Source organism: Sapajus apella, unplaced genomic scaffold (genome assembly GCF_009761245.1).
Source record: "Sapajus apella isolate SASKATOON/1434 unplaced genomic scaffold, GSC_monkey_1.0 scaffold13, whole genome shotgun sequence".
NCBI lineage: Eukaryota > Metazoa > Chordata > Mammalia > Primates > Cebidae > Sapajus > Sapajus apella.
The window spans coordinates 14,159,228-14,185,497 of NW_022436953.1; the positions used below are offsets into that span (position 1 = coordinate 14,159,228).

A 26,270-nucleotide genomic window follows, 5' to 3' on the forward strand; every position below is an offset into this window, starting at 1 on the left:
TTATGATTTTCATTTTACAGATGAGAAAACTGAGGCCCAGAGAGATGAAATGACTTTCTCAGCCCCTCCCCGTATCACCTCCCCAGCTTGAAAGTGTCGGAGTGGAGATTCCAACGTGGGCCTGACCCTTCCAGAACCTGCACCACTTAAGCATGGGGCTGCCCGCCTCCCATCTCCCATCCTGTCCAAAAGCATAATAATGTCCTTGCAGAGTGTGGGTCACACCGCAGCGTGTTGTGCACCTCTGTCTGGGTCACATCATCCAAGTGCATCCCTGTGGCTCAGATGGGACATGCCCTCTGTCCTCCAGTCTTGGGAGGGAACTAGCTGACACTGGGAGGTACCCAAAGATTTTATCTCTCATGAACCTTTTCTAAGGTTTTATAAGTCACTGTGAGTCTACCTGCCAGATTCTCCCTATGAAATAGGTGGGGTCTTCCTGGGGTAAAGGAGAAGGGGTGGAAGGTGGGTGGTGGGTGGTGGGTGCATTGAGAGGGTGTACAGGGAATCCAACTTGTGAGTCCAGGAATCCAACTCCTGTTCAAGATGGGCATGAGATGTGCGGATGAGGGGCTGATGGAGCAAAGGCTAGATGGGGAGGCAGAAACAGCGTGAGGAGCCGAGGAGGGAGAGGCGGCAGGTGGGGGGATGTGTCCGCAGGTGGTCCGGCCTCTGGGCACTCTGTGCTCCCTGCCTGGCCGGTGACTCTGTGCTCCTCCTCTGCCCTCCCATGGCCTCAGGTCTACTTTGGTGACTTTTCTTTCCTTCTGACCTAGGACTGGGAGCTGCATGTGAAAGGGAAGCTGCACGCTCAGAAATGCCTGGTCTTCTCTGAAAAGTAAGTGCTGTTCAGAATAGGCCCATGCACAGGCTCAACACATATTCATTGAGCACTTACCGTGTGTCACATGCTGTTTTGAGGGGGGGCGGTAGCAGAGACCAAAATAGGCAAAGTTCCTGCCCTTCAAGGAGTTATGCTTAATAGGGGCTAGAGAGATGATAAACAAAATCAACAAGTAAATTACAGCATCCCTGGTGGTAAATGTTGAGCAGAAAACGCCGGGGCAAGGAGGGAAGAGAGGGATGTGTGTGTGTGTGTGTCTGTGTGTGTGTGTGTGTGTGTGTGTGTGTGTGTGTGTACGCACGCCTCCCTTTTCTGGCTTTCATTTTTTTCACTGTAGTAAGTTCACATAGGATTCACTATTTAAAATATTTTGAAGTATATAATTCAGTGGCATTTAGCACATCCACAAGATTGTGCAAGTGTTACCACTCTCTAGTTCCCGAACATTTTCCATATTCCAAAAGGAAAGCCCATGCTCATTAAGCAACCACTCCCCATTCGCCCTAAGCCAGCCCCTGGCAACCACCCATCTGCTTTCTGTCTCTTGTGGATTTGCCTTTTCTGGACATTCCTGTAATTGGAATCATATGATATGTGGTCTTTTGTGACTGGCGTTTTTTTTTACTTGGCATAACATTTTCAAGGTGTATCCATCCATGTTGTAATATGTACAACCTTTCTACGGCTGAACAATATTCCATTACATGTATATATCACATTCTTGTTTAACCATTCATCTTTTGATGGACAGCATTTGGATTGTTTCCACCTTTTGACTATTGTGAATAGTGCTGCTAGGAACATTTGGGTACAGTTTTTGTTTGAACACCTGTTTTCAGCTATTTGGGGGTATGTAGCTAGGAGTGGAATTTCTGGGTCATATGCTAATTCTTTGTTTAACTTATTGAGAAGCTGGTTTCCCTTTTTCGCCCTCTCCAGTGCTGGTATCCGGTGTATTCTTAGTGCGGCAGAGGGAACACTGTGTGCTTCTCCTAACAGCACAGCTGTTTATCACCCTGCTGGGAGTGAAGGTGAGCAAGGCCCTGCAGGTCCGCAGCCTGAAGCAGAGATGGGCTTCCCACAGGCATATTACGTCCTGTCTTTAATGACGAGGACTTCCTTGATGTCCCCTTCTTATGTATTCTGGGCCCACTGGTATTCTCTGAGATACTTTGGACATAAAGCTTTGCTGATTATCAACATGTCCAGAGGTAAAGTCATGCCGAACACCAATAATATGTGAAGGGGAAATGTTCCGTTTTCTATGCCTGCTTATGTCCTAATAATGACTTTCGACGTTATGTGTTGGGTTTTCATCTAGTTTATGTAATTCATCATTTAGATTATGCCTCAAATCTCGGAACATCATATGCGCCCATTCCAGCAAGGTCCTTTGCTCAGTCAAGTCCCACATTTCCTTTGGCTTCCGCGGGGACAAATGTGAGTATGGAAACATTTTCTCCAGAAATTAATGAAAATGATTATTAGTTTATTTATTTGTTTATTTGAGACAACCAGGCTGCAGTGCAGTGGTGCAATCATAGCTCACCACAGCCTTGAACTCCCGGCCCCAAGTGGTCTTTCTGCATCGGTCACCCAAAGTTCTAGAATTCCAGGTGGCCAACGTGCTGGGCGTACAGGTGGGAGCCACGATACCCTGCCTTGAACACCTCTCTGTGTGCCAATCACCCCAAAATGCTTGTTTCTTTTCCCTTCACTGTGTTCTTCCAGCTCAGTATGCACCTGACATGCCAAAGACTGAGAGGATGTTAACATCTTTTTCACTTAAAGAATAGAGGGTTGGCAGGATTTTGAGGTCCAGACCCATTCATTCCTGGTGCCTTTCAATTTTCCACTCTGGGAATCACAAACTCTCCAGTTTCCAAGATGACACCACCAGAGGTGAGATGAGCATGTGACTCAGGCAGCCAAGGAGATCATCCACTTTCTGGCCGTAGATTGGTTCATGAATGGTATGTGCCTGTAGTCCCAGCTACTTGGGAGGCTGCAGCAGAACAATTGCTTGAACCAGAGAGGCAGAGGTTGCAGTGAGCTGAGATCGCGCCGCTGCACTCCAGCCTGGGTGACAGAGTGGGACTCCATCTCAAAAAAAAGAAAAAAGAAAACATTTTCTCCATTGTTAGTGTTGTCCTCAAGTGTTTGTAGTATCACCTGCTATGCCTGGGTCTAGAGGTGCAGATCTAGCTTTATGTCCTTCAGAAAAAAAATCCCCAGACAGAGGTGAAGAGCCGTTTAATCCAGTTCATCTAGTACTGAAACACATGACTAAAGAAGCTGACACAAATCCTTAAAATTGAAGGCATTCCTGGACTTTCTAGCATTCAGCGCTGCCTTAGAAAAAAATGGACTATGTACCAGTAGCAGCTACTGGCCTCTTGAGGAAATGGTTGGTGCTGTATAATGTTTTTGTTTGTTTGTTTCTTTTTAGTTTTGCTCTGTCTCTACAATATACACTTTAGTCCTCCAAAGCTCCTAACCTTCATTTGTCCTTTTTCACCAATGCTAACAGCTAGCTCCCTTTCTCTCTGGAGTTTCAGTTGTTTTGCTCCACCACCCAACCCCCTCCCCCCCATCTGGCTTCTCTTATTCTCCCCTGGGCAGGAGAAAGGGGAGTGGGAGGGAAACTGACTGTAAAACAACATGCATTTGTCTAAGCCCTGCTGGAGGACACGCGTTTGTGTGCCTTTGTCTGTGCCTTTGTTTTAGTGCTGTGAGTTACTGCAGCCTCTTTCTCTCTTCTCCTGGGAATGAACACAAGCTCACAAGAGCATGTCTCCACGTGCTGTCCCTTCTACGTGTTGGCGTGCAAAACCTCAGGCCAGCAAGCCATGAAGTGCAGCTCTCAGGCTCTGGGGAGTAAGTGGAAAAGCAAGGTGGTTCGTAATGAGATGTGAGGCCTGCCTGAGCCCAGGCTTCTGTTTATTTGTGTCTGTTGATTTGTGATGTTGAATAGGAGAAACTTGGAGACACTGCCTGTCTGGAAGCCTAAGAGAATTTTGTGGTTTCTGTCTCTGGGCTCTGCTTGCTCAGAGCCATGCCCAGGTCAATGGCGGCTTGAGGTTGGTCCCAGGAGACTGCAATGGCTAGATTCAGTAAGGCCTGTCCTTTGAGGTCAGATTCCTGGTAACATGACCTTGCGTCCTGATGGGGGTGTGGGCCATGAAGGTACCTCTTTGCTCGCAACCCTGCCCTGAGACCCCACTCCAGGCACTGGGGGAGGGACTGTGACCCCGATGGGAGAGGCTGGATTGGGTGTCAGGTGGGCAGGGGCCAGGGCTTGTGGATTGACTCCAACCTGGGGTGGAAGAGATGTCATCAGCTGAGCCCCTCTGTAAGGGGGAGTGGGTGGGGAGCAGAGAGACACAGGCAGGACATTCTGCAGTCTGTCCCAGGCCTCTTCCCCTCCCTCCAGTGCCGCCCATTGAGCCAGAGACCCTTTCCTATGGACTTGGCTCTAGGGACCTAAGTTCAAGTCCTACTCCTGGAACCACCAGCTGTGTGTCTTCGGGCAAGTCATTTTACTTCTCTGAGGCTCTGTTTCCTTAAGGGGAACAATAACGCCTTTGGAAGATAGTAAACAACTGGATTTTCACCCAGCTTGTGTAATTTATTGTTTTGATGATTCCTCAAATCTCAGAACATCCCATGCAGCCCCGCAGCCCAGGCTTCTGGTTCAATGGCCAGCACCAGACAGTGGGAGCCAGGCTTGGCATAGACACAGTGTTGTCCTGCCCTTGTGAGGATCAAATGAGATAATATAAGGGACAACGATTTGGGAACTGTCAAGTACATATGAAGTAACCGTGGCTGCTCTTGAGTAATGAGCACTTTTAACCCATTGTGGCTGTGAAGAGTAGAGGGGAAACCCCTCCTGTCCAAGGCTGGCTCTGTCTACTGGCCATAGGATTTCATCTGAGTCTTGGTATTAGTGTTTCCCTTACACAAATCTGTCTAGTAATACCCAGAGTCGCACTTGCTCCACCTTAGAAATGCTGTGAGGTTCCCATGAATGCACTTGTAAATTACATACCAGCGAGCAAGCACAAGCAATCTGATGATTTGTGTATTGATTCTAATTAATTCCTGGAATCTCTGAATGCAGCATCCTCCAAACACCTGGAGATGGGGAGTTTATCTGGCTTGAGCCTGGTGAGAAGCAACACAAGAAACATTTTGCTTTCTGAACTGGGAGCTAGCAGGGGTCAGGGAGCCCCAGACATTGTAGCATGATAACAACAATAGCCAACATTTATAGAGTGCTTATTATGTTCTTAGCGCTTTTGTTTTGTATTAGCTCATTTCATCCTCTAGACAACCCCGTGAGGTAAATACTATTATTATCCCTGTTGTACAGTTGGGAAACTGAGGCTTAGAGACACTTAGTACCTTATATAAGGCCACACAGCTGATAAATGGAGGTGGTGGGATTTGAACTTAGGCGGCCTAGCTCTGGAAGCCTCGTTTGTAACCACTAAGCCCTGCAGCTTCTCTGCAGGGATCTGAGGGGTTTCTTCCTTGCTGTGATCTTTCTCTTTAGTAAGCCCCTCTCACACCCCCCTCCCCCTCCCCCACAAGCCACTTGGGAGGTTCCAAGGCTGCACTGGGGGTGACAGGGACCTCTCTGGCCTTGGCCACTCATGGAGCAAGATGAAGAGGGCAGCCACACCTGGCATCCACGTTCTTCTGCACCCCGACACATCTCCCAAGATGAACCCAGATGTTTGGAGGCTTTTTCTACAGACCCTGTGGAAGGGGAGAAGCAGCCTGTGACTGTTTTTATCACTGTAACTTCTGTAACGTCTTGCTGGTCACATGAGCTTCCCCAAGGCCATCTGGGGGACAAGGACAAAGCCTGCCCCAGACAATCCCTACATTGTCAGTGGCTTGATGTTCACTCACATCTTTCTGTCAGATTCTGGTCCCCCCAGTTTGGGATTGCCAAAAAATGGAATTAAATGCAGGTTTCTCTGCCTTTAGGAAAACCTGAAATGCAAAAAGATTGACATTTGAAGACAAGCTGAGAAATGGAGAAATTATTAATCCACTCCTGAAAAATTGTTTGCAAACCTCCTTTAAGTAGCAGGAGAGTCCCTCAGAAAAACTATTGATTCTTTTTCTGCCTACAAACACTGACCTCCAAAGATAAGGGGTGATTACTCTGCTGCCAAAGGATAGTTTTCCAGTGAGATTTTTTTTTTTTTGCATATATATTTCTATTGTTTTTCTGCTTATGAAACTTATGCTTATTATGAAACTCCAAACAGAAAAGAAATAATACGGAAAATGAAATTCCCTGGTTATCTCCCTTTCAGCCATTTTCCTCCACAGGGGTCACAGTCCCTCTCCCAGTGCCTGGAGTGGGGTCTCAGGGCAGGGTTGTGAGCACAGAGGTAACTTCATGGCCCACACCCCCATCAGGACACAAGGTGGAGGTCCTGCACTGGCATTTTTTATGTCTGATTCCACTTACATACATCTTTTCAGAAACACATTTTGTTGAGTAAAACCAGGAACAGCCAGGACCCTGCCACTGTATGATCAGATCACTAATGTCTGTGGAGTGACGAGCAGTCGCTGACTCTAGAGCTCCCTGTTTTTAAGCAAGGGAAGACCGAAGTGACACAGAGCTAGGGAAATGAGCCTTCAGAACATATCTGAACTGCCACAAAATCTAAAAGGGCCACAAAGACCATCTGCCACTGCCACCAATCCCTTCTGGGGACAGCCTGGGCTGCTTTTAAACTTCTCCTACCTCTGCTGGAATCTGTGTTTCGTTGCCATGTGTTTTTTTGTTTGGGTTTTTTTCTCATTTTCTTTTCTTTTACTTTTTGCTGTTATTGATGGATTGAGACAGAGTCTCGCTGTGTCACCCAGGCTAACGTGCAGTGGCGTGATCATGGCTCACTGCAACCTCCACCTCCTGGGCTCAAGTGATCCCGCCACCTTAGCCTCCAAGTAACTGGGACTACAGGCATGTGCCACCAGGCTCGGCTAATTTTTGGAGACACGGGGTGTTGCTGTGTTGCCCAGGCTGGCTTGTTTATTTTTGACAGATGAGACACTGCACCAATAGTTGCATGCTGTGTTTGCTGGTGGTGAGATGATTTGTATCTGTCCCAGCCTCTCCCATCCCGCTCCGGGGTCCCCAGAAATAGGTGTTCACTTTCATTGAAGCCCCTGCCATTTGAGGCCAGGCACTTTCTCCTTGGCTGCCTCAGTCATCGTAAACAGAGTAATCAGGTTTCTGGAAGGGGCCCTGAGGCCTTCTTGGCCTGTGAATAGTTTTCTCGTGCCTGCCTGAGATTTACTTGGTCTGTGACTATCCCTGTAAAGCCACCCTGCAGTTTTCACAGCCACCTTGGAGTTTATTTAGTGCCAGTGTATCATCCCTGACTTGGGATGATACACATTGTTTTTATGGTTTCTTTCTCACCAAGACCCTGCATGCTGGGGAACTTGTATAAATATGGAAATGAAGGGTCTGGAAAATAGAAATGTCTCTGGAAGGCCAGAGGTTTAGTCACAGGCTGTCCCTCAGATTACTAGTTGTTTCTAGAACATCCATCTGTCTGCCCTGGCCCTCTTAATGCCTGGCTCAGAGCACTCTGGTCTCCTGATTTCTTTGAGCAGGAGGACTACTAATTGATGTGACGTATGCTACCGGCCCCCTCCCCCACCATTCCAGCTCTGTCATTGCTCCTGTCCCTCCAGCAGAGGCCACCTTGTGCTTTTTCAAAGAGAGCAAGGACGGGAGACAGGAGACCTGGGTAGGTTTTGTTTTGGAATTTGTTCTTTTCTTTTCACAACCCTTTTTCTTGTTGGAAAAGCAATATGAACATTGTATAAACAATCTTAACAGTAACAGAAATAAAAAAGAAAAGTAACTTTGCAGAGAAAACTGAAGGTAAATACTTTTGTTAAAATGATATATCTCTAGCTAGTGTATGTGTACGTGTTTTATTCGTGAAAGTAATTTTTTGGACACAGATCAGATAATGTCATATAATCTGTTATGTAATTTATTTTTTTTCACCTAAGCTTTGAATACATATTTAAATTGATTTCTAGACATCTTTTCACATCATAACATAAATAATTCCTATTTTGCAACTTCACTTTTGTGTTTAATTTATCAAGTCTGCGATTGATAGGTTTTTTCAGTGACACCTGATTTTAATCACAAATCTGCCGCTGTTTAATTGAACACAGATTAAAATCCTTAACTTCTCCCAGGCCTCAGTGTCCTCATATACCGCGTATACCAAATGACCTCCCAGTTTTAATGTTTGTCACTACAGTTTCCAGAGATGTTTTTAAATAGGTCAATTGTCCAAGATCCATAGGCAATCCTATGGATTTACCAGTAAAAGTAAATTGACTCTAAGTCAAAAGCAATATGCTCTGTAAAATATTTGAGCGTATTAATAAAGGCAGCTGTGTCTACCCTCCAAGTTAAGCCAAGACCCATAGCTACAGAATTCGCACCCATTTGCTATCTGCATAATAGGTTCAAAATCAATCATGAGAGAGAAAATACTTGCCATGTCTGTCCTTAGGCATTTTAGAACAAAACCGGCAGAGGCCCACAGACTCTGTGCCAGATAAAATTAGGTCACATATAAGAGAGATGAGGCTGGAGCAGAGAAATCGTTACTGAAGATCGAAACTACACTTTGCAGCTCTAGGAAGCAGTTTGAGAGACCGCTCTCACCCTGCAGGCCTGTTACCCTAAGCCAGATTTTTATTGCAACTCTAAATTATTTGAACTTGGGCCTCTTCTTTGAACTCATCTATGAAGCCTGTTTCTACCTGCACCAAGGGGCCATGGAAGGTCTCAGAATCTTCATATACAAGTCTGCTTGCTTCTTTTGCATTTCTATCCAGCTATAAAAGAGTTGAGGGTCAGTGGGGAGGTCTGGGACCCAGCCATATGAACCATTACGAGCACCATCTGGTTGCATAGCCCAGGGCCCCTGATCCCATGTGGGGTTACTCAAGGTCAGTGCTGGCCTGCAGGCAGGCTAAAGCCTCCCTGAGGCTGAAAAAGGATGATGTTCCCTTTAGCCTGGTAATTAGGGGTTTGGTCACAACCCCTGCAACTTAGCTCTCTTAGAGATTTGACCTCTGCTAGAAAGTTCCCAGTGCACCCATCAGGTGTGCCTCCAGGGCGCTCAGCAGATACAGCCCATCAACACCTGGACCTGGACTTCTCCCCTACAATATGTCTTTTAAAATTTATTTTTGGTAACTTTTAATATATTTCAAACTTACAGAAAAGTTACAAAAAGGCATAAGGAACTTCCATATAACTTTTGTCCAGATTCACTTCACTAATCCTTTACATTTTGCCCCATTTGCTTTGTTATTTTCTCTGTATCTCCTATCAATCAATCATCTGGTCAGCTATGCATTTTCCTCTAAATTATTATTTTTAGAGTAGGTTGGTGGCATTGTACTTCTTCACTTCTATTTCAGCATGAATTTCCTAAGAATACAACTTTTTCTTACATAATCACAGCAATATTTTTTCCCAATCCAGAATCACTGTTGGGGGGAGGAAGGAGATGAACATGATTTATGGGAGCCTCCCTAACGTCAGGCATTGCACCAAAGCATTTGACTTTCATGGTGGCATTGCATCTTCTCAGCAGTCCTATGGAATCAATTTTTATTACCCCTGATTTACAGACAAGCAAACTTGGGCTTGGAGAAATTCGGTAACTGGCCCGCAGTCACAGGGGGAGCAGACACAGACTCGGGTCTGTCTGATTCTCCCACTGCCCTGACCTTGGTGTCTGGTGACTATAACACACACCCTTGACATGAGTCTGTTCTTGGAGAGGCCCCAGACCCTGGTGTCTGTAGTTCATCTGTGTATCATCTCAACTCTTTCTAGGCACTGCGGCAGCAGAATTATTCAGTACTCAAGAGAGCTGCAGGGTTCATAAACAAGGTGCTCACTGCTTGGAGCTTATCTTTGGTCCTGTAAAGATGAGACCACCACCAACACAGGCAAACATGTCTGAAAGATGAAAATGCCTGTGGATGGATGCATGGTTGAACAGCCGATTACACAGAGAGAGGACAAACATTACATTCATTGGGACAGGGAGTGGGAAAGACATGGGTTTCCTGTTTATGCAGAGCACAGTTGGAGAAAGCTATCATTATCCTGCTTCTTAGGGTTTAGTTTGTTTAGGCGTCTGGGAGGAGTGGAATTTTTGAACTTAGAGCCACATAAGCATATATATTTTTTACATCCGGAAAGGACTTTAGACCTATAGGTCACCTCCCTCGTTCCAGACATGGGGAAATGAAGGCTCAGAAAAGGAAACTAGTTTGTCTCTGTCATGTACCTAATCAGTGGCTGAGCTGGGGATTGAACCCAGGTCTTCTGTCTTCTAGAAGGATGTTCTTTCCTCTAGAAAGTCCCAAGCTTTTTATAGCTCAAGTCCCCTTTCATTATTTACTTCCACCCAAGCAGCCACTGTCCCGCATTTTCATATTTGGAAAGATTTTATCTGCCAAAGTACTTGTATTAATGAGTAACTGGTGAACCATTTTGATTAATCAAAGACAGAGACACACCAATTAGACTTTCTGATTAGCCTAAGAGCTAACCAGTGTTAAAACACAAACTTTAAATGAATTAAACTTAACAGAGTTTAATTTAATTGGGCAGCCCTCAGAACCAGAAGAGGTTCAGAGAGCTCCTCTGCATCACACGGGCAGGCAGCAGTTATGGACAGAAAACCAAAGCGAGGTACAGACACAGCTTGATTGGTTACAGCTCCACGTTTGCCTAATTTGAACATGGTCTGATCAGTTGGCTGCCTGTGATTAACTGAAGCTTGGCTGCTGTGATTGGCTGAGACTCAGCTATGTGTTACAAAAGTACACCACTTTAGGCTTTCACCTAGTTGATGTGCTAAATTAAATTGCAGTCATTACATAAGAACTCAAAGTATGGAGGCAAACTCAGGCTGAATTTAATTTAACACCAGATTACCATATCGATAAAGAAACTCAAAGTATGATCTCAACTCGCATTTTTCTTTTTTTTTTTTTTTTTTTTTTTTTTTGAGACGGAGTTTCGCTCTTGTTACCCAGGCTGGAGTGCAATGGCGCGATCTCGGCTCACCGCAACCTCTGCCTCCTGGGTTCAGGCAATTCTCCTGCCCCAGCCTCCTGGGTCGCTGGGATTACAGGCACGCGCCACCATGCCCAGCCAATTTTTTGTCTTTTTAGTAGAGACGGGGTTTCACCATGTTGACCAGGATGGTCTCGATCTCTTGACCTCGTGATCCACCCGCCTCGGCCTCCCACAGTGCTGGGATTACACGCATTTTTCAATGTCAAAAATAATGTTTAGCCCCCTGCCTCCTGTAGTATTTTTACCTTCGAAGACCTTTAAGGGCTTATAAGAGAGCCCAGGTTGGGAATTACTGCACAGCTTGGTGATGCTTGCTCAAGAGTACTCAGGATTGCCAGTGCCCACAATGTGCAAACTGTACCTTTGATGTACCACCCAGAGACCTCACTCCCCCTTCTTCCCTTCTCACTTTCCTTCCTCGCTCCCTCCCTTTCTCCCTCACCATTCAGATCTCCCACTGGGCACAGGGCAAAAAATAGCCATGTTTATGTAAAGTGTAATGAGAATAACACAAGTGATAATACCTGGTATTGTACATCTTTTATGAATCAATTATAGTTTTGAACCTAAATGGAGTTTAACAACAACCAAAAGATATTTCCGATCAATGGCAGAAAAGAACTTGATGAACTATCCTAAATAAAATATTGGCAAAAGAATAGAACATATAAAAATTAATTTATCTTTCTAACCGGATAGGATTTACCACATGCCCTGAAGCCAGACACCACACAGCAGCAAACTATTAACCCAGAGATTCTCAAGATTTTCACTTCATGACTCACTTAGAAAATGATCTGCTATAAACGGAAGAAGCTGCTCATGGTCACTGGAGGGGCTTGGCCTTCAGCCTGAGGGATCAATATCTTGGCACTTCTATAACCATTTGCTCTTGATGTCGCTCATAGTTGGAAAGCTCCAAATTACTATTATCTGGAAGAATACGAAAAACCTCATTATTATCTTAATAAATGACAACAAGGGAATTGGTAAAAATCCAACTTCTATTTCTGATTAAAATCTTGGAAGAGAAAGTACTCAGAAGATGTCCTTTTTAAAATTTGAGTGGGAATTTTAATTGAGACCCATTCATTTTAGTGCCTTTGGTAATAACATCTACAGCATGAATACTTCTCTTTTTCGGTGACCGGTGGCTGCGAGGTCGTTTATTCTACTACCCAGCAGCAGCAGTTGCTGTGCTGTGCTCTGATAAAAGCCTCTTGAGTTGTCCTTTCAGTCTGGAGGAGACAATGAGAGAGGCGCTGGCCCTCATGCCTGTTCACTAGGCAAGTGGACCCGCCACCAGCAGGATTAGCCCGGAACTGCCTTGGGTGTCTGCTCCATTGTCCAAGCACACATTAGCCCAGGCTAACCACAGCAGTCACATGGGGCAGAAACATGCCTCGCTAAGGGGAGACCAGGCAGAGCGCCCAGCCTCAGCTCTCCTTGTGATAAGCTCAGAGGACCAGCCACTCTGCCTTGCTTGAAAGCTCAGCTGTGTCAGCATGTTTATGTGAACATTCACCCTAGTGGGAGGCAAAGATTCTGCCTCTTAATAGCCTTCCTCCTTTCATCTCTGCAGAAGGGTTCAGTCCTCACTAGCCAGGCTTGGTCTCAAAGTCTCCTAGCTCATGGAGAGTTCATTTGCACTTTAGGGAGATGAGGCACTGCTTTGGCAGCTGCCTGAATCCTTGCCCGCCTTTGGGAATGTGCTTCGTCTCTGGACATTGCAGAGTGGGAGGTCGGAGAGACGCACTCTTGGGCTTCTACAATTCAGGGCTGAACCATAAAAGGAAATCCTTATTGACTGTAATTGTTTTCAGCTCAGATGAGACAAATGAGGGTTCTTCATGGTAGAACTACCCAAGTATTAGCCCTTGTTAGGGATGACGTCTCAGACGCTCCCCCCTGTATTACCTTAGCAGAGTCGGACCCACATCAAATGTAATTAGATGTTGAAGTTCAGTTTAACATAGAAAATTGTGATTATGCAAATGTAGGCTATGCTATCAGAATGTGTTTCAGGTTTGGAAAATTATATCCTTCTCTTCCACTGTGGGTTGGTTTATGGTTACTAATTCTTGACCCTCCCAGAGATTCCAGGCTCATTAAGGTTTGCACAAAACAGACACACTTCCTCCCTCCAGGAGCTTTGATTAGGGCCAAATGCTGGCTTCCAAACTGTGCTCCTTAGAGGTGCCTTTGAGACTGCCAGGTGGGGGTGGTGCCAGGGTGCTGGACCCCAAGGTTTGACCAGAAGAGCTCCACTTTTATTTGTTGGATACATTGGGATAAACAAGCTTTATTTGAAGAAAGCATTCCATGCTAAAAATATCTTGAAAACCACTGCCCTAAACCACAGGTTGTTGCTGTGAATGTCAGTGCATATGTATTAGAATCCCACAAACTTTTCTATGTTCTTTTTTCTTTGTTGGAATTGTAAGTCAGACAACATGAGGTATACATGAAGAAGGTTCAGCATATCTCATCTTTTCGCCTTTCCATTCTTCTCCTCCGAAGATAACCAGCATCGACAAGTCGATATATATGCTCCATACCTTTCTCTGTGCTGATATTCTTTAAGCATTTTTTTATTGCAAAAAATTTTAAACATACAGAACAGTAGAGACCAGTATAATTAATCTTTGTATACCCATCACTCAATTCCAATGATTATCAAAATTTTACATTTTCTTCATCTATGTTTTTCTCATATATTTGTTTTGTTTTCCAAAAATGGCATCATAGCACACATACCACTTGGTAGCCTGCTTTTAACTTAACAATCTGTCTTTATAATTATTCCATATCACCAAGGTGAATCACTTGAGGCCAGGAGTTCGAGACTAGCCTGGGCGATACAGCAAGACCCTGTCTCTACAAAAAATAAAAATAAAAACATTAGCTGGGTGTGGGAGCTCAAGCCTGTAGTCCCAGCTATTCGGGAGGCTGAGTAGGGAGGATGGCTTGAGCCCAGGAGTTCAAGGCTGCAGGGCGCTATGATTGTGCCACTGCATTCTAGTCTGAGTGGTACAGCAAGACTCTGACTCCTAAAAAAGAATATTCTATATCAGCACACTCACCTCCTTCTTGTCATGGGTATGTAGTTTTGTATTTTATGATTGAACCATCATTTACTCAAACATTCCCCTACTGTTGGGCATTCAGGCTGTTTCCAAAATTTTTTGCCACCTAATAAATTACTGTGATAAATTTTCTTGCACGTGAGCCATCACATATTGGGGTGCTGTTATTTCTATAGGACACATTTCGAAGAATGGAATGTCAGGATCATAGGCTCTGTATACTTTGTTTTATGTAATATTGCTAATGTATATTCTCAAAAGATTATTGATACTCAAACCTCCCACTAGCCACGTGTGGATATGCTCATTTCTTCATATTCTCTACAGCCCTGGAAGTAATTGCTTATTAAAAATATTATTATGACATAGTGATGCAAACCCATAGTCCCACCTACTTGGGAGGCTGAGGTGGGAGAATCACCTGAGTCCAGAAGTGAAGGCTGCAGTGAGCCGTGTTGACACTACTGCCCTCTAGCCTGGGCAATGGGAGTGAGACCCTGTCTCAAAAAAATATGTATTATGAATCCTTCTGTAAAGAGATAGAAGAAAATTGATATTTTATGTATGTCTGTGAATGGGTTTTTTCTGCATTCAATTTGTAAATTATAGTTTTGCAATCGTTGTTCGGGGGAAAGATAGCCATTAGGAATGTCTGGAAGAGAGGGGAAAAGGGAGTGGTCTTCGGAAGACCACTGCTGATCCTTGTTCCCATTGTTTGCACAGTGGAAAGGGGCTGGCCGCGTGGTGCACATCTGCAATCTCCCTGAAGGAAGCTGCACTGAGAATGACGTCATTAACCTGGGGCTGCCCTTCGGAAAGGTCACTAATTACATCCTCATGAAGTCGACTAATCAGGTAGGTCTGGGTACTTTCACTCCAGTGTGTATGCGACAGACCACACATTAGTGAAAGGGAAATATATAATTTTTGAAAGAAGCCACTCTTAACATAAAGAGGTGATGCATAGCTGGCCTTCTGTTAGCATGGCATAGACGTTTTTGTTGGTGGTGTTTTTTATTGTTTCCTCTATTTTCACTCTATCCTTCTAGTGATGGGTACAGGCCTTTGTGAAACGCCTAGGGGTGAGAGGAGGTGCTTTGGAATGAGGTGCTCATTCACATAGAAAAGGTAATTGGCCCCCAAAATAAAAATCTACAGACTGAGTCTCTTCACTGTGTTGTCAACCACCTGAGCTAATGCTTCAGTCTTGTCTTCTAAGCTTATCCTATCTGATGGCCTGGATTTGGAGCCAAGAACCTGGGACTAGGTATTTTTGCTGGTCCTTGATGTCAGCAGGTGAGGCCCTTTGTCTCACAGAAGAGTAGGAGTGTGAGAATGGATAGATGCTTAGTAAGTCTAAGGAACTAAGAATCCTTAACCTGTGGGAGTTGACTGAGCCCTGGGGGACAGAGTACGTTTGTCTTCATTTCTAAAGTCAGGTGGGGAGTTTATAACCTCAATGGTCAGGAATCAGAATATTTTATCTTTTAATGAATGTTTTTACTTTATGAATTGGAAGAACAGGCATAGGAGAGATTCTTTTCTTAAAGAAGGGTGAACTTTGGAGACTCACAGCCATATCAAGTCATTAGCTGTCTCTCTCCATCAGCCTGGGGTGAGACTACTCACTTGTCTCTGTTCCTACTTCTCAGAAATTCTACTTTGGGTAAATGCACAGAATTCAGCTTGCAGCATTGATGTGGTGAGAGTCCCTAGATTAGTATTATTCCCATTTGACAAGTGAGAGTTACAGGTGCTGAAAAGTTTAACAAGAAAGAGGCACTTAGAAAGCTGGGTGGCAGAATGTGAAATAAAACCCTAAAGAATCTTGCTTAGTCACCCACACTAATGCTGTAGACTATGACAGCACAGAGAAAAGCCGTGCATCTGAAATTCAGAAATAGATATGAGAGAAGGAAGGGGATGAGCTTGTTTAGCCCCTTCAGTTCAAGGAAATGAGAGTATTAGGGTCTCACAACGGGGGCTTCCCTGTCACCGACTCCTTTTCCCTTGTAGCATAGAGGAATCAGGATCAGTACATCGTCAGTATAGTACGAACCAAATAATCCAAGAAACAATAGCAGCAACAAATTTGCCACACCAGCTACTGGGATAAATTGATGCACAGTTAAAACAGTCTCTTTGGAACTCTCAGTAGACACAGACTGAATGGAAAACCCATTTCTCTGTGTTTTATCAGAACAGTTAAATAAAGAAGAAAGATGCTGTGGAAACATAATTGGGGAGGTTTCCTTTTTCTGTAACTCATGACAACATGGCCTTCCTTCAAGCCTAGGGGTTTGTGAGCCGCTGAGTTTTGAGAATGTTTCTTTCTTTATAAGGAAAGTAAGAACTCAAATAACTAAAGCTTGTGTCTCTTGCTGTCACCATCACCACCAAATAGCAAGTTTTATAGGGATCAGCCCAAGGCCACATATGCAACTGCCCCTCCAGGGAAATGTGGGTTAGTGGACTCTCCCATCTCAGAGGGATTCCATGGCACAATGTATCCCAAGACAGACACATAATTAAGACCAATGTCTGATAACCCTGGGGATCAGGAAAGGGCCATCTTATAATGAGCTGTTTTGGTGATGTTAATAAAAAGGTCTCTTTGAGCAGATGGGATCAAAGAGATCTCTCCCTTGTACTGAATTTTTTTTTCCTTTTAAGTGAGGTATAAAACACATACTCTACAGTGCATAATGTACACACATCCTAAGTGTACAATTCCATTAATTTTTTACATATGTACACCCATATAATTAATACCGAGGTAAAGATATAGAGCATTTCCAGAATGTCAGATTTCTTTATGCTTTCTCCATCAGTACCCCATCCCCACCCCAGAGAGAAGCTCAATGCTAATTCCTGTCACCATTGATTATTTTTGCCTGTTCTTGAACTTCAGATACATGGAATCATGCCTTTTACTGACTTTTGTTTAAGACCATTAAAGTCAGATCCAACGGGTGTCCTTTCTTTCTTTCTTAGGCCTTTTTAGAGATGGCTTACACAGAAGCTGCGCAGGCCATGGTCCAGTATTATCAAGAAAAATCTGCTGTGATCAATGGTGAGAAGTTGCTCATTCGGATGTCCAAGAGATACAAGGAATTGCAGCTCAAGGTAAAGCATTATCTTGTTCAGTTAGTCATTCAACAAGCACCAGATGAGTTTCTCCTCCTTGTGAGGCACTGACCTAAATGCTGGTGGAAAGGAGAGGATAGGAAAAGATTCAGAAATTACACACTGCCTTTGAGGATCTCACTTGGGAAGGCAAACCACTGCAGCATGGCAAGAAAAGTGCTCTCGATGTAAATACAAAATGCAAAGAGACGCTTGAGACTACCTGGGACCCAAGGAAGATTTTCCAGAAGAAGGTGTTTATAGGGGAAATCTTAAAGGAAGAAGTCAGGAGGGAAAAGTGCTGGGGGTTCCAGGTATAAACCCTTGAATACAACCTTCTCTACCTACACAGACCTTCAGTAGCTTTTTATTCCTCTGTCATGCCCTTGATCTCTTGGTCTCTTCTCTTTCCTTCATATTTACGTCTTAAGCCTCATAGAAGTCCTTCTAAGCAGTCCTTGACTGAATTGGCCACTGTCAGAACTCTGGGATGAATTCAAATAGTTCCAAACCAGACTTTGCTTTTATTTTAGCTGATCTACATTTCTTTCTTTTCTTTCCTTCTTGTTTAATTGCAAAGTGTAAGAGAACACACAGATAAATGGCTAATTATGTATTGTACAGTTTAAAAAGTAATAAGATCTCATAAACCCCATAAAACCACCACCAAAGTCAAGAAATAGAATATGGACAGCACCCAGAAGCCCCTGTGAATCCGTCCTCATGTTCAACTCTTCCCTCTCTACTCTCCTGACTTCAACGATAATCACATCTGTGCTTTTCCTTGTAGTTCTATCACCTGTATATGCCTCCCTAAACATTATGGTTTAGTTTTATCTGTTTTTGAACTTTATATAAATGGAATCATGCTGTGTTCTTACAGATCTTCCTTCTTTCATTCAACATAATGGCATCCACATTGTTGGGCATGTCTATGTATTTTCATTGTTATATACATTACCATTGTATGGCTATATACTTTATCCGTTCTACTCTTGATGGACATTTGTGTTGTTTTACTGACAAAGCTAATCTGAACCTTCTCAAACATGTCATCTTGGTATATATGCACATGTGCATAAAACTAGAGGTACATATGTAACTAGGATTGAGACATTGCATCATAAGGCATGCGTACCTCAACTTTCCTAGATGATAGCAAGCTCTTTCCAAAATTAGTTGTCTCAACTTTGTCCTCCTACTAGTAGTGTGTAAGAGTTTTCAGTGGTCCACAGTCTTGTTAACCCGTTGTCTTGTTCAACGAGTTTTAAATTTTTGCCTGTCTTGAGAGAGTATCATGGTTTATCACAGCTTTATATTTTATTCTCCTAATTGGGCATAAACTTTTTCATCTGTTTATTGACTGTTCCATCTGGATCTTCTGTGGTGGGATGTTTCTTTTCAAGTCGTTTGCCCATGCTTTTCCTTTGCATTATGTCTTCTATTTTTGGAGACAGAGTCTCACTCTGTCGCCAGGCTGGAGTGCAGTGGTGCGATCTCGGCTCACTGCAACCTCCGCCTCCCGGGTTCAAGCAATTCTCCTGCCTCAGCCTCCTGAGTAGCTTGGACTACAGGAACGCCACCATGCCCAGCTAATTTTTGTATTTTTTTTTTTTTTTTTTGAGATGGAGTTTCGCTCTTGTTACCCAGGCTGGAGTGCAATGGTGCAATCTCGGCTCACCGCAACCTCCGCCTCCTGGGTTCAGGCAATTCTCCTGCCTCAGCCTCCTGAGTAGCTGGGATTACAGGCACGCACCACCATGCCCAGCTAATTTTTTGTATTTTTAGTAGAGACGGGGTTTCACCATGTTGACCAGGATGGTCTCGATCTCTTGACCTCGTGATCCACCCACCTCGGCCTCCCACAGTGCTGGGATTACATGTATTTTTTTTTTGGTAGAGACGGGCTTTCACCATTTTGGCCAGGATGGTCTTGATTTCTTGACTTCATGATCTGCCCACCTCGGCCTCAGCATTGTGTCTTCTTAATGGTTTGCAGGAGTTCTCTTAACTGGCTCACTAAGTCTATTTGGATTCCTTGTAATTAAGGCTATATTTGTGTTTAAATCTACCCTCTTATTTTGTGCTTTCTACTGTTCCATTTAATAGGGATTTTTTTCCTGTTTACTCTAGCTCATTCCACATTGACTTAGGGTCCACTTTGTCCAAGAACCACAGGCCTTAATCCACCTTCAAAGTTGAAGTCAAAAGACAAAGGCTCAGTGGATGTTTCTGGCTAGTGCTGACATTCTGACAGGTCTACCTATGTAGATGAGTACTGTGTCAACTAGCTTTCAGAGTCCTGAATCAGTGGCACTTACATCATTGCCTCTGAAGTTCCGTTGCTAACAGTTCTCCTTCAGGCAGAACCTGGCTTGTTTTTTTTTTTTTTTTTCTAAAGAAAGTATGTTGCTACTTTCAGACAAGTAAGGATCCCACCCCATTTTGTATCCAGCCAAATTTCCTGTTCTCCTGGATTCTCCCCTGAGGGCTAGAAGTGAATTTCTACACTAAGTTCCCAGTGGAGCTTTGGTCTCCAAATGAGATGTTGTCATAAGTTTCTAATTAGGATTAACAGCCGTAATTGGCTTCTTAAACTACCAAAGCATAGTAATACCTTCCTTAGGGAGATAGTTTGGGGTGGTGCAAAAACCATGGGTTAAAGAGGTCAGATGCTTTCAGCAAATGTTCACTGAGGGCTCACCACGGGTGGAACTGGGCCAGGTACCATGGAGGTAGAGGTAGCAAGCTGGTGAGGAGTCAGTCTGGTGGGAGTAAAAGCAAATAAACATAGAACCGTTGACAACCGTGTGACCTATGCCAGATTGGTAGGTGGTGATGTCAGCCTGGGCTCTACCCCTTCCTGCTTTAGTGAGCTTTGACAAGTTGCTTAACCTCTGTGAACCTCAGTTTCCAGATCAGGAAAGGACCATACTTGAGTTATGTGGCTTTAAGCATTTTTTTCATATGTTATCTTTGGAGTCTCATAATCACCCTACCCTGTGAGGTATATAGGGTGGATAATAGCAGTAATTATCAGAGTACAACAATAACAACAATATATACCTTTAATTGAGTCCTGGTACTCTGGGACAAATAATGTATCAACCAATTTACATACATTATTTAATCCTGACATCAGTCCTGTTAGACAGGTATTATTATCTCAGCTTTACAGATGAGGAATCTGAAGCTAATAGAAGTTCACTAACTTGCCCAGGATTGTATTTAGCTACTGGAAGAGCTACAATTAAAACTTAGTAGTTTCAGTTTTGCACGAAAGCTGCATTGTTATAGTGTGTTATTACGATGTCTGTTGTCTGCATGAAAAAAAACCTGAAAAATCAAGTAGTTTGCACATAGTCACCCAGCCGGGAAGCAGCAGAGACAGTATTCTAACAGAGCTTCTCAGGCTTCAGTGTGCGTACAAATCACTCGTGGATGTCGTTAAAATGCAGTTTGATTCAGCTTGTCTAAGGCAGTGCTGATATTGTGTATTTCTAACGAGGTCCCAAGAGATGCAGCTGCTGGTACTTAGACTTTAAACATTGTTTTCTGATCTTTAGCAGGGCTTTTCTGCTCTCCAAGCTGCCATATTCCCTCGTGGGGTCATTGTGAAGGTCGCATGGAATAACAGATGTGAAAACATCTTAAAGTATGTTCCCACTACATAGTAATGCATGCTTTGTGGTCCCTATGTTGATACGAATCAGCTGCAACTCTGCAAGTAACAGAAATTCATCTCCATTAAGCATGTCGGCTTAAGTAAAAAAAAAAAAAAATATATATATATATATATATATATATATGAATTCATGTAAATGAAAAGTCCGGGAATAACTCTGGCTGCAGGTATGGCTGGATTCAGGACGCAGACACCTTCATGAGGACTTGGTTTCCCTCCACTCTGCCCTCTGCTCTTTTGGCTTTGTTTATTGGGGGCTCCCTGGGATGGGCCAGGCTCTCTCCTCTAGGTGGCATGATGGCTACAGTGACCCCAGCAGTTCTTTCTCCCCTTCCATTTCCTTCAACAAGAGGAAGCCAGAGTTTTTCCTAGAAACTCCTACAAAAGTCCTGGGACTTTTGAGAGAGTCACTCTGACGGGACCAGCTTAGCACCATTGCACATCCCTGAGCTCATCTCTGGCCAGGCCTAGGCCATGCTGTGATTGGCTGGACCCGTGTCATCTGCTACATCCTCAGAGCTGGGGCAAAGACCCACGCAGAGCTCTGGAGCAAGAGGAGGGAGGAACAGCTGCTGTCAGGAGGAGGGAGAGTGGCTACTGGGAAGGTACGGGGCAAACACTGTATCCATGTGTGTCTCTGGGCCAAAGGGGCCACAGTGAGGTCCCATCAGGGTTAGCAGAGGTGGGGAGAAGTTCTGATCGCTCTTTCTCCTCTATCTTTCGCTCACCAGGCAAAACGCAGGGAGAGAAAGGAGAGATTTTCAGGTATTTTTCATTTCCTCTCTTGAAAATTTTCTCATGCACATATCTTATCTCCCCCCATACTTCCTGTGGCAAAGGTTCTGTTCCTCAGCGTATTTGAAGCAGAACCTTCCACAGAACAGATGTTTGATAAATATGCAAAATGAATGAGAAAGAGAAAACCTGAAGGAACAATGAAAAGTGAGTTCTCTTCTTCCTGCAGACCTGGACAAGACGATTGGAATATTTTCTGGGTTGTTCTATAGAAACTTTGTCAATACGTATGGAATCATAATTTCTTTGATGCAGAAGCGAACTTGGAATAATTTAAACCAGTGTTTCCCAGTCATTTCATCAGAGAGTTATCAGGGGATTTTTTGTGGGGCAGTCCTCTTGCCCAGAGATTCTCCTTCAATAGGCTTGGGGTGGGAATGAGACTCCCAGGTGCTTTTGAGGGTAGAGGACCTGGTTTCGGAGTCACTGGTCTTGCCAGTCTCCTCACTACAGAGGGGGCTTCTGGCCCTGGAAAGCAGTCTTTGAATGGTCCATGGTGCTGTCAGTTGGGAAGATGATTGAGGGTCTTCTCTATGTGGTAATAGTTACAAAGTATACAAGGCATGGTTCTCACTTGGGGAGACGACTTCACTCTCCAATTGGGAGACAAATTATTCTTGTGCAAAATAGCACAAGATTTAAACATGAGTGCATAAGTACGGGAGCTACCAGAAGTTCCATGGCAAAAGGCAGTGTGACTGAGGGGTGTATAAAAGGGAGGAGATTCTGAAGCAAGGCCTTGAAGAAGAGGAGAATTAGCTAAAGAGAGAAGAGGCTTCCAGGCAGGAGGAGGGCGAGTGAGGATGTCGAGCCTAGAAAGCCTGGTCACGTTGTAACAGTCAGGGCTGCCTCGACAGGATCGGGCTGAGGTGAGTTCTGGGCTCATCTGGAAGGTTTCAGCATCTTCCCAGGACTCCTGAAGTGTGTAAAACAGTTGTGGAGTCGTCAGAGGGCATGAAACTCTCCAGCAGCTCCCTCATGTTGGCCAAGCACTCTGTGACTTTTATGGGTATAGCCTGCCATGCCCTGAGGCTTTCAGTGGATGCCAGATGGGCCTCATTAACCCACCTTTACAGGTGGAGAAAGTATTTCCCATAGGCAATGAGCCTTGATCCTGGGTGACCCAACCAGGTGGGGGAAGGGCTGGGGCTGCTCTTCCTGGGTTGAGATTCCAAGTTGTGGTGCCTCCCTCTTAATATGACAGCACTTTTCTAGGACCACATGGGGCTTGGAATCTCACCCTTGTCTTAAAAGCAGCAAGATGGGTTAACTCTGAGCGCTATAGATGGTCCCTTGTGGGATTGTTGAGCAGGATCACACAGAATGGATGAAAAGATAACAATGTCTGACCTTTGCTTCAAAATAATATTGGGGGTGGGGAAAGAGGGTGGTGAGTACAGATGTGTATTAGTCCATTCTCACAGTGCTATGAAGTCCATTCTCACAGTGGCTTATGTCTGTAATCCCAGCACTTTGGGAGTCTGAGGCAGGTGAATCGAGATCAACAGTTTAAGACAAGCCTGGCCAACATGATGAAACCTAAACTAAAAATACAAAAATTAGCAGAGTGTGGCGGCACGCACCTGCAATCCCAGTTACTCAGGAAGCTAAGGCAGGAGAATCGCTTGAACCCAGAAGACAGAGGCTGCAGTGAGCCGAGATTGTGCCACTGAACTCCAGCCTGGGCCACAGAATGAGACACCGTTGAAAAAAAAAAAACAAAAAACTACCTGGGTGGGTAATTTATAAAGAAAAGAGGTTTAATTGGCTCATAGTTCCCCAGGTTGTACAGGAAGCATGGCTGGGGAGGCCTCAGGAAACTTTCAATATGGCGGAAGGCAAAGGGGAAGTAGGCGTGTCTTTCATGGCCAGAGCAGGAGGAAGAGTGGGAGCAGGGAGATGCTACACACTTTTAAACAACCAGATCGCATGAGAACTCTATCACAAGAGCAGTACTAGGGGAATGATGCTAAACCACTAAAAACCACCCGCATAATCCAGTCACCTCCTACCAGGCCCCACCTTCACCATTTGGGATTACAATGGAACATGAGATTTGGGTGGGGGCACAGAACAAAATCGTGTCAAGATGCAACAAGACTGGTTAGCATTGTTGAAGATGGGTAGTGGATTCTTGGGGGTTCAGTAAACCATTCTCCCTACTTCTCTGTATGTTTGAAATTCTCTATAATAAGGTAACCAAAATTTTATCATAGACCCACTCTATTCTCTCCTATTTCAATTTTTCTGGGGTGATTACAACTTTGTTTCACCTGCCCTGTTTATACCTTTAACCAGAGAATACAGAGGCTGGCCAAAGAAGAAGGTGGGGAGAATTTTCTTAGGGCTTTCTGAAGTCGATTATCTTATCCAAAAATCTTTGGCTACTTCTGTCCCCTTTTCAGATAGCAGTTGGTCCAGAGAGCACAAACAATTTGCAATTACCACCTAAAATAGCAGAACAGATGCTCTGATGCTCAGGAGGGATCACAGTACCTGTGAGCACTAGCCCCACCATGTAGTATTTGCAGGTTCGTATTCATTCTCTGCAGCTACATCCGTCCATCTCTCCAGCCATGTATCCTGGGATGGGTGTTAGGGAGCACCAGTTCCATGCCAGGCTCTGTGCTGGTGTTGGCTGTATAAAGATCATCAGCCCAGGGGGCCCCTCCCTGGGGACCTGGGATCCAGACAGAAGTAACTCCAGGAGGTGCTGGGCTGAAAGTGACCCCAGGAGGAGGTTCTGTGGTTAGGAAAATAAGGGGCAGAGGAATGTTTAAGCCAAAAAGAGGCTCTTCTAGGTCTACTCTAACTGCACCTCTTAGACCCCTGGGAAAATGCATGGGCCACTAGAGGATGTTTTCATCTGGGGTGTCTTATCAGCCTGCTCGGCCCCTCATCAGGGGGCACTCAGAAGGGAAGGGCCTGGGGGTGCTGTCTGTGATAACCAAGGTGCAGAAGGGACCAAGAGCTCAAGGAATGCCTCTGGCCCTGGCATTGGCCTGACCTGCTCCTGCCCTCATGTGCCTGAGCCCCACCCTCACAGTCACTCTGTCCTGGGTAATTTGCAAAACCTCAGCCGCTCTCTGCCAAGGGCATCCTCCTCCCACTTCTGTTTTTCCTGGATCTGTGCTGGAAGAAATAATCAGGAGGATATGAGGTTCCAGAAGAGCAGAAGAAAACTGGAATCTTGGAGACTCTTTTTACAACAGGAAGTTCCCAATCCAACCCCCATGGGGAATTTTATTTTTATGTTCTGAAGAGCTGCCATGTACATTTATCCCAGTTTGGGGGCACATTCTTTACCCTTGGTCTGTTCTAGCTTGGCAGTGCAAGCCACAGATTTGGGAGGGACCTGGTTTGTGGTGTCCCTGGAGATGGCAAATCTCATGACATTGTCTTGATCCTGATGGCTCCCACCAGCTTTCCCAAGCTCTGCTGCTCCCTTGGTGCCTGTGTGAAGGCAGTGCTGAGGCAGGTCGTCTCAGGGACCAGCCATCCCAGCTGGCTTTCCCTTGATGATACAGTAGCTGGAATCCATTTCGTGGCCCAGGATGGACAGGCAGGAGGAAGACCTGCTTGGTGGGATCCACATTAAGTACAGTCAGCTCCAAATGAGCCTTCTTCTTTTACCCCAAGTGAGAACCAACTCTGGCTGATCTCTAGCCACATGGTGGGGTAGAAGGAGACATCTGGGCAGCAGCGTTCTTCTTGGCTGATGCCAACAGCCTTGGTTTCTATCCTTGTTTGGCCTTGGGTCTCTGCTTGTGGTCCAGTTTAAGTGGCTGAGGTGCTGGAGGCCAGTGTGAGTCTTGGGTGATGTGGTTATTTGCAGGTGGCCCCTTCATGTGCTTTACAGAAGGTCAATCTCTACAGCTCATTTGACATAAGGGACCATTTGCCAAAGTTGTGGTGCCTTTTCTAGTGGACATCCTGCCCAGTGCTAAGTTCCTGGGCCTTTTCTTGAATGGGGGGTTGGCTGACTTCTTAATCTCTGAGTTCTTCACAAGCACAGATAAAGGAGTCACTGCCTTCTCTTTGACTTTCTTTCATTTAGCATCTCCATATGACAAGAGGTCCCTCTCTCACTTGAACATTTTGTGTCTCTTCCCTGTGTCCTAGCGCTGACCTCTCTCCCTGAAACTGCAGAGGCAGCTCCTCCTTCATTCTCACCTTTACTCTGTGTTTTTCCCAGCCCAACCCTCTGTCTCAACAATAACAGATAATCAACCACGCCACTCAGAGTACTCATCCATGCTAGTCCAGCTAGATCACATCTCTGGACCTGCGTTTCCCATCTGTCAAATGAGATACTGATGCTTTTAAACATTTGTATGGCTCTTATTGCATTATTTAGCTGGGTGTGGTGGTTCATGTCTATACTCCCTGCACTTTGGGAGGCCAAGGTGGGAGGATCACTTGAGCCCAGGAGTTCGCGATCAGCCCTGGCAATATAGCAAGCCCCAGTCTTTATAAAAACTAAAAAATTAGCCAGGCGTGGTGGTGAGCCCCTGTAGTCCTAGCTACTTTGGAGGCTGAAGTGGAAGGATCACTTGAGCC

The 26,270-nt window shown here is 44.8% G+C and overlaps 1 protein-coding gene across 5 annotated transcripts in view; it reads left to right on the top strand.

The window, feature by feature from the left end:
* The window catches only part of RBM20 (RNA binding motif protein 20), a 204,789-nt gene that overhangs the window by 148,872 nt on the left and 29,647 nt on the right, over positions 1–26,270 (top strand). For 4 of the 5 annotated variants that reach the window (XR_004269967.1, XM_032281592.1, XM_032281594.1 and 1 more), the window contains exons 3-7: positions 777–838; positions 1,784–1,875; positions 2,187–2,284; positions 14,819–14,959; positions 17,099–17,230. Coding sequence is in view for 4 of the 5 variants with exons in the window: in XM_032281592.1 (XP_032137483.1) it covers positions 777–838; positions 1,784–1,875; positions 2,187–2,284; positions 14,819–14,959; positions 17,099–17,230 (525 nt within the window). In the remaining variant the exon portion in view is untranslated. The remainder of the gene's footprint in view (positions 1–776; positions 839–1,783; positions 1,876–2,186; positions 2,285–14,818; positions 14,960–17,098; positions 17,231–26,270) is intronic. The other variant, XM_032281593.1, reaches the window with a different exon arrangement.